The 9,138-nt window shown below is 37.7% G+C and overlaps 1 protein-coding gene across 2 annotated transcripts in view; it reads left to right on the top strand.

The window, feature by feature from the left end:
- The window catches only part of LOC138058920 (uncharacterized), a 79,661-nt gene extending 73,855 nt beyond the window's left edge, over positions 1–5,806 (top strand). Inside the window, exon 11 of one of the 2 annotated variants that reach the window (XM_068904380.1) lies at positions 5,019–5,806. In XM_068904380.1, the coding sequence (XP_068760481.1) occupies positions 5,019–5,076 (58 nt within the window). In that variant the 3' untranslated portion in view covers positions 5,077–5,806. Of the gene's footprint in view, positions 1–2,529; positions 2,621–5,018 lie in introns of those variants that run through there. The other variant, XM_068904379.1, reaches the window with a different exon arrangement.
- The last annotated feature ends 3,332 nt before the right edge of the window (positions 5,807–9,138 follow it).

The following is a 9,138-nucleotide window of genomic DNA, read 5'->3' as shown; positions in this document are numbered from 1 at the left end:
TGTTGCATTCGACATAAAACTTGACCAGAGTCCAACACAAAATAGAAATAAGGAAAAACATGCAAAACCTTTATAAGACGACAAGCAAGCGTAACATTCTAACAATAGGGAGCTTATTTGTCAACACGGACGCCAAGTAGCCGAGGTGGAACTGGGTCGGCGTCTGTGACTTGACTTGCTTGGATTAAGCATGTTGCGTCAGTGATTTTATGGCATCATTAGTTAATTATACAGCAGTTTTAATTCCTTGTCGTCTTTCTTAATACTGAATCATGACTTCGTTAAGGAAGACAAGAGATATGCTTTTTCAGAGCTGCGATAAAATATTGATTTCAGAGGATGAACTTGTTGCTTTATTGAAAGAGAACGCGGCTGGAAATTCTCAATCCAGTTACGATCGATAATCCTGAAATGATTCTGAATCCTTTTCTGAATCCATTTGGTACATTTCTGTAAAAGAGAGCAAATGACAAATAAAAATGAAGCCTTCCAAAAAAGAAATTTAATTTTACGGTCATCAAAATTGTACAAAATTTTGCTTTAATCTTTAATCATGATACTCCTAAAACAGTAATGACTATACTAGGAGGACTAATTACAAGAGAATATGATAACCAATTGAAATTTATTTATATAAAACATAGATTAAAATAACACAATAAATAAAATTACTTACTTACTGATAAAACAAGATAGTATAAATAGTATAATTATTAAATGAATTAATCCGACCTAATAAATGAAAGAGCATTTAATTTAAATGTGTCTAAATTATCAATGTTTGTGAAACTGAGAGGTATATTGTTCCATAAAGCTAATGTCCTAGGATAAAAAGAATATTTATAAATATCGTTATTCACTTTCGCTTGTTTGAAGGACGGCAGTTTGGAGCTCTTGATGATCTTTCATTCGGTATGACATCAGGTGGAAATGGTATGCCAACATGGCCCATATAGATTTTATAAAACATGGTGCGTTGTGAAAGAAGTCTTCGGTGATGGAGCGAGTCCCAGCCAAGACTTTGTACCATAGGTGTAACGTTGCTATAACGCGAGTAGTCGGTAAAGACATATCGAGCGGCTTTTCGTTGGACAGATTCAATTTTGTTTATGTTCTGATACCTGTATGGATTCCATACACAGGACGCGTATTCGAGTTTAGGCCGTACAAGAGTACGGTATTACATGTCTTTAACTTTATGGTCGCATCCACCTAGTACTCGACGCAAAAGACCCAGAGTTGAATTAGCATTTTTGCAAATGTTGTCCACATGTTCATTCCAGTTTAAGTTGCTCAGGGGCACCCAACGAGAATATAGTTCAAAACCAATTAAACATAGCATTGTTAAACGTATTTAGTATTTAAACGGTAGATATAGGCATATCTTTATCCCCTAAAATTTTGATCTGTTCGGATTTCCTAGCTGAAAGTCTAGTGATCCGAAAATTATAGGGATCAAAACTTACGTTTTCGAAAATTTCAGCCAGAATTTTTTTTTTTTTTCGGGTAAAAATCTGTTTAAAATGGGCAATTGTAACATTTTTTAGATGTTCGAAAATCCTAGGACATGCAGGCAAGTAAGAAATTTTACAACAAGTGTTCCGAAAATTCTAGATCTCAAATCGTCTTCCGAACAGATATTTTCCGAAAACTGACGTTGGGTGCCCCTGGTTGCTTAATATCGTAACACCGAGGTACTTTGTAGAGTTAACTTCGGAAATAGGCAGGCCATTTAAAGTGCATTGGAACAAGGTTGGAGTCTTTTTACATGTACTTCCTAAATGATAACATTTTTTTTAACGTTTAAGTTAAGTTGCCAACTTTTTGACCATGAAGATAATTGGTCCAGGTCGTTCTGTAAAGATAAACAGTCCTGAGAACTTTGAATTTCGCTATATAAAATACAATCGTCAGCAAAAAGACGCAAATTAGCATTTATACATTTCGTGATGTCATTTATATACAGTAAAAATAACACTGGCGCCAAAATTGAACCTTGTGGGACCCCAGATAAAACAGGCGTAAAAGAAGACTGAGTGCCATTTATGGAGACAAGTTGAGAGAGATTCGACAAGAACGCCTTAATCCATAATGGCAGATTTCCTCTGATTCCGTAATAGTCCAATTTCAGTAATAATCTTTGATGGGGTACCTAGTCAAACGCTTTCGAGAAATCAAGCAGAATAGCATGCAGTCTGACTGCGTACATTAATAGATTTAGCCCAGTCGTGTATGGTTGTTATCAATAGACCTTTTTCGCTTGTACATTTTGTTTTCCCAATACAGATCATGTGATAATACTCAGGAGGTTTGGTCCTTTATTTTGTTCATTAAAAAGAGTGCATGTAGACATATTTGTGCTTGCATGCGCTCTTTTTAATGAGCAAAACAAAGGACCAATCCTCCTGAGTATTATCACATGAATTGAATTGGAAAAACAAAATGTACAAGCGAAAAAGGTCTATTGGGTCTCGCAAGAGAAACGCTGTCGAAAACCATGTTGCTCGTCGATTATGATGTTATTTTTAGACAGGTGTTTAGCCACATGACTGAGCACTATGTGCTCCATTACTTTACGGCATATGGAGGTTAAAGAGATTGAAGGAATTAGAATTTGAAGGAATAGATTTATTATCTTTCTTGTAAACAGCAGTAGTGAGGGCCTTGGACCAATCTGAAGGAACCGTATTGAGATTTAAAGATTGCTGAAAGATGAAAGCAAACCATCCAGAAGCAGACTGAGATATTTCTTTCAATACACGTGCAGGGAGTTCATCAGGGCCACATGCCCTATTAGGGTTGAGCTGGATAGTTGTTTAGCAACTTCCTCGGGTGATATTTGTAAGTCAGTGATCGAAGGATAAGAAGATGTAGAAATTTTAGGTAAAGGTAACTGTTCATTTGTAAAGGCAGGAAAAATAGGAACTCAGAGTTTCAGCTTTATCTTTATCCGTAGCAAACACGCCTTGATCAGTCTTGAGAGGCGGAATACCAAGATTCTCCAATCTGTTGTGTTTTACATAGGACCAAAACTTTTTGGGTTTTCTGTAAGGCTGTCACCAGTGACGTCATGTAAGTATCGATTGTGAGAGTCTTTAACGAGATTTGACACAGCATTACGTTGACGTTTGAAGGCTTTCCAGTGATGTTGATTTTTTGTTCGAACAGCTCTTTTGTGAAGGCATGGTCTTTCTGGCAACGTTGTTGTAATTTAAGACCACAGAAAAAAACACAAGTTCATACAAAAGGATATATTAAGGAAAACAAATCAGAGGAGACATACTCTAGGTTTTTTGGCAAGAGTCAGGCTCGGCGTCTGCAGCGCTGTTGTTCATCAGCCGGTAGAACTGACAAAGAAGAGTTTCTTTCATAAAAAATAAGAATTAGAACGTCCAGCATTAGCAGGAAAACAACAAAAATCAACCAAAAAAAAAAAGATTTCGTGCACGTAAATTGACCTTACCTTCTCGCGTTTTTTTTTCACCAAGGTCGCCAAATAGCCAGCTTTGAGGTTTGAATGTGAAAATCATTTCCTGTCGCCGTCCGTGTTGACAAAATGCTCTCTAATTTCATGTAGCTTTTGTGGGTCTCTCTTTTAATAGCTGCATGTACCAATAACAAGCGAAATAAACGTACGGGTGGTTGAAAATCCATTCGTTCACAAAAGGAAAGATTAATTAGTGATCGAAATTCAGTTATGTAGAAGATTGGAATTTTACTTTTTTCCGTGTGGGTTTAATGTTAATAATTCGACGACGACGACAACGACAAATAATTATTTTTGCACGTAGTGCATTTTCTCTATAGATGTACTGTAAATACATTTCACAACAATGATTAGCGAAAGAATTGCTTCAAAGAAAAAACAAAACGTGAAAACCCCTGTTTACCAGGAGATAACCATTTGTCTTTGTGCAAAGGGGGAGGAGGTAGAGAACGCAGAAGACAAACCCAGGAGGTGGGCAGAGAAGGATTTGAACCCCCATACACCTTATTCCAAAATGGCCGCTGATTTATGCGGATACAAATTGGCCCTTGTTGCCTCGTTCAAGATAAAATATTCTTTTGAATTTTAAGCTTAAGAACGAGGCATCATGGGCTTATTTGATTTTAAAACAAAGAATATTTAAATGGCGGCCATTTTGGAATAAGGTGTACAACCCACCTGTAAATCAGCGCCCTAGTGCCTCCTTTGTCGTTACGTAAATCAGAATAAGACGTGGAGGGTTTTTTTTCTCAACTACTTGTTATCCTTGCCTTGTTGTTACAACAGGTCACTCGCACATTAGGTGTGCTTTTTGGCCTCTTCGTAAGTGTGGTTGTTTTAGGACAAAATCTGCTTGTCACCTCATCAAATATTCAAGCGAATCGTTTCAATACATTGACGATTAAAAGACCTTTGCCACTTGACGTCTGCATTGCCCATTCACATTAGGTTTTGTAAATATAGTTTTTGAAAAAGACTACAGAAGGAGACTTGGTTTTTTACCCACGAGTTTCAGTACGTTGTATGTTTCAAGTGCAAGTGTTAAGGGACCTCTTGAATTGCAGGATGTAAAGCACCTTTACTTTGTTTATTACCACTAAAGGCCAGAAAAGGTCTTTTGCTTGGCGTAATGTTGGCAATATTTATTTTGATTTTGTCACTCAAAGGTTCGGGTTGGAAAAAACAGTGTAAATTGATTTTTGTCAGGTGTGTACATTTATTAAGAGAAATTACTTTACTGTATGATGAGATCATTTGCCTTTAGTCTAAACAATTCATATCAGGGGTTCTGCGTGGTAATTGGGATAAATATTGCTCGTTATGTTTCAAAATTCCCCAAGTATCAATCGCTGCTTCGCCCGACAGTTTTGAAATTTGACCCGTGGGTTTTTACCTCAAATATCTTTTGAAATCATGCTATTACCTATACCAACCTTGCGTCTGGAAAAAGACATCATTGTTTTGGAAAAAGTCTTGCATCCAAAAGTCTGTACGAACCCTAATGTAAACTTTTGTTTCTTCTCTGTTGCAGATCTTCCCCATCTCCTGGGACTAAGTCAACACGTTACCCTCCTCCTGTGCCAGAATAGATTATGCGGAGTGTGGGTTCTGAGTAATTAAGATACTCTAAACACTTAGGATGGAATGGACTATTAGTTTTAGCTTACCAACTCTTTAACCAATTGGCCTTTTATTAGCTGAGATAGGTCAAAAGAAAGTTGAGGCATATTTTTTGGTTTTTGCTGTCATAATGATCAGTGAGAATTTTTTTTGTCTTAGTCGCAATCCTTGGTGCTTTAACAACCATGTACTTTCTTTGGGTGTGTTTCATAATAACTTACTGAAAACAAAAATAGTTGAAGTAAAGCAGGCTGTTGAGTGAAGGATTTAACTCTTAAATTGCTCTTTTTACTAACAACACACGTATAAACACAGGGAACATGTGACCGTAAAAGGAAAAATGGGCAAGTTTTTTTAGTTTCATTTATAATCCATGGGATCGTTTTGAAAAATGTGTTTTTTTCGTTTGACTAACCCTGCAACGTCTGCGAGAAATCGTTAGAACGGAAAGTGTAGCCGTTAGAAAAATTTAAGTGACGCTATCCACGAGTTTCATGTAATATCAAACCCTTGAGTTTGATAAAGCATCAAACCCTAGAATCTGATAAAGCATCAAACTCTAGCGAACTCATTTCTTAATTTGAATATTAGTAACACATATTTGAATACTTAAAACAAAGACACTAACATGAACAAAAGAAATGTATCAACCAAATGGAAATCGTAATCTTTGAATAAACCACTGACTTCACCAACAGATATTTTTATAAATCTCTGTTTCTGCCGTTGTTCGAATATTCCAAGGGCTCATTTATTTTTGTAACGAGTGGACTTGGGTACCCCGTTTTGAACCAGAATAACCTCTTCTCGGGCTGTTTTGGCTTGCCGAAAACGTGACAACGCCATATCTCATTAAGAATGACCGAATTGAGATCAAGGGATGTATATGTGTTTCGTTTTAAACAATGACGGTCTTCAGGGACTTGTGATACCGCTTCAATATTTGACGACAAAGGCCAATAATTACTGAAAAACAGTAACAAAAAAAGTTATTTATATTCCGTGAATGATGCCAAAATCAGTGAGAATTTTTTCATTGTTCTTGGTTAAAGGGGCTAGGTCACGCAATTTTTAACCTGCGATCAGGCCCATTTTTAGCTTCGCCATATGTTCTCTTATGTCGTCGCTCGTAAAATTGGGCCTGACCAAAAGTCTGTCAAGAATTCCGGACGGTAGGCCAAATTTTGGCCGACCAAACTCATGATCTGATTGGCTGTTGAAACGCCGGAAGTGAAAATGCCATCGTAATAGCGCGGAGCTCTCGCGAAGTCCTCGAGACTAATCCGCCATAAGTGTAGGAAAAAAATTGCTCCCTTTTGTTCTTACTATGCCGTGGACGGTGCAACTTGATTTTGTTTGTATAAATGGAGATATGCCATCTGAAACATCTCATAACTTGTCCAGAATCGGGTTTGAATCTCTGGAACGAGTGAAATTAGCGATTCCGTTGTCATGGCTCTGTGGCCATGAGTTGAAAGTACTTTGGCACAAACTTCCCTGAAGTTTTGAAAGCTAAATAGCTGGTTCTTTCAAATGGCAATGAAAGCCGATGCATATTGGTTTCCTGGATGAGACAAGGGACATATATATCAACAGGAGGAGATGCTGATAAAATCGCAAGTTACATGAATGCATGTTTTGAATATCTGTGTATCAAACGGCTTTATTTATTTACTGTACATGACACGGTTTGTTTGCACACTTCATAGCATTTCCAGTTGATTTAACTTAAAACTCGCACTCCAGAAACTAAAATGGCATGTTTCCAGAGAGGTTGTTAATTTGCGAGTCCATCTTACTGTTCGTACTCCATCAAAAATTAACAGCCAAACTTATCATGATTTTACTGCGCGCAATTCTAGAAGTACACTGCAACTGAAGATATTACCCGAAAAAATCACCAAAGAAACCTTCATGGGCAAACACGGTAAAGGAATAATGTATTTCTCTTTTTTTTTTCTTTAAAAATCTATTGCCAAACCGTCCAACGACAAAATGCTGGGTCTTAATTACAAATTAAGATGTCATATTCAGTGAAGTTCGGAGGGAGAATTACACCGGCCTTTGCCGCAATATAGTCGTCGAAAACATTCCCCATGCTTTAAATGTGTTTTTCTCAAATTAAAGCCAACGGTAACTTTCGAATTCGTTTATAATATTCCTCCCACGGTAATTAACTCTGGTCAAAACAAAATAGCGTGAATCTGCCGTCCACGCGTGTATTGGTGTAATGGAAGTAAATTTGATTGGCCGATGAAGGACATGTCAATCAATCAAAAAAAGTGGGCGGAAGGAATTTCGAAGAGGAATTTGGTCAGGCTCTATTTTTCGTTTCGCCAACTCCACATTACGTACCACGCGAAACTAAAATAGAGCCTGATCGCAGGTTACGCAATTTTAGGCAATTTCAGCACGGATCGAATGGTCATAGAATTACCTAAAATATCAAAATAACTGTTCAAAACTATAGAAGATCTCCAACAAAACACAGGGAAGCCAAGAAGGGACATGGATGGACAAAACCGGAGAGGGTTGAAATGGATTGAATTTGGGTAAATTTGAAAAACATCGGCCCACCTTTTTTTAAATTTATATCAGTCTATATCAAAATGTCATTTACAAAGCTGGAAAATCATTCTCAGTTGTTATGTGGCCGTGATTTTGTAAATGAAAGACTCTTGCTCTGCCAATTTGACGTTTAGAGCTCATAATTAACAAAGTTAAACAAAATTACCTAAAATAGCGTGACTTAGCCCCTTTAATGATGCACGATTGAGAAGCAATTTCACAATCTCGTGCTTCGTGTTTCATCGGGGTTTCCAAACACTCGAAAACCATAAAAGCACTCAGCCTACGGTCTCGTGCTTTCATCAGTTTTCTCGTGTTTGGAAACCCCGATGAAACACTCGCACTCGTTTTTGAAATATTACTTGTCGCACTAGTTGCTCGTGCACATTTCCTTTCAATTGACAATGGATAAAGATATATGCAATGCCGACAATAGCATCCAAACTGTGGAAAAGATCAAGAAGTTCATGAAAGATGTTTGTGACCGTGCTCTGGGCGAAAATGGTAGACCATGTTTCAAACATTTCACGAAAGAGGCTGATGTCTTCAATGTAAATAAGTGCTTTGAACTATCAAGCGGACAGCTGGATTTATGGTAGCTTGCATTCAAGTGTTCAGAAAAAGTGAATTTGTTCGTAGCAAAAGAAACTATAATCCTTTTTTTTTTTTTTCAATCTGTCCACCGCGTACCACGTTTGAGAGAAAAGCTCCTGGAATGGCAGGATATTCAGTTAATCCACACCTTCTGGGGAGACGATAGCGGGATGTTTCAGTCCGGTTTCACCACATGATTTGAAGCTTGAAAGGGCTGGCATGTCTTACCGGGCTTTTCTAATTCGAGTTATTTCATTTTTGTTTTTAGACTGAAACGACAAAGTTGAAAATACTAACCCCTGTCTTGTTTGGTCGATTTGAAACTGGAAACACATTAATTTTCTTGTGCATAGTGAAAAGGACTTCGATGGAGTCGATTATGAAGAGGACTGTTGGATGCCAAATTGAGAGTTCGGCTATTAAATTAAAAGATCAGGCTTGCTTCCCCTTTCCCCGAACTGTTTAAGTGGTTTAATCCATCCGTTTCTATATTTTCCTAAACCGACAGAACAGTGTGAACAATTGGTTTGGAAATTTTGAAGATCCATTGGAATTTTATGATCATGTGTACGAACAATCATGCAACCGTCCAATCATTTGTTACCCGTGCTGTGTCCGTGCCTTTTTTGCCGTGCCGTGTAACAGATATCCAAAGTGTCCGTTTTGCCTTGCACATTCAAATATGCTCACACGTCAACCCTCTGTCACCTATTGTCTTTTGTCCTCCGAAACCCAGGGCGCGGGAAAAGATACACAAGCTTTTAAGGTTGGGCAAGAAAGCCCAGAGAATAACAAAACGTGCCAATGATTAGAACTTCACCAAGGCTTTTGTTTGTTACTCGGTTTAGGCTTGCGTCGTTCTTTAGAAC

Source organism: Montipora capricornis, chromosome 8, assembly GCF_036669925.1.
Source record: "Montipora capricornis isolate CH-2021 chromosome 8, ASM3666992v2, whole genome shotgun sequence".
Classification (NCBI taxonomy): domain Eukaryota; kingdom Metazoa; phylum Cnidaria; class Anthozoa; order Scleractinia; family Acroporidae; genus Montipora; species Montipora capricornis.
Note: the sequence above shows the minus strand (reverse complement) of the source record. Positions and strands in the feature narration are given on the sequence as shown.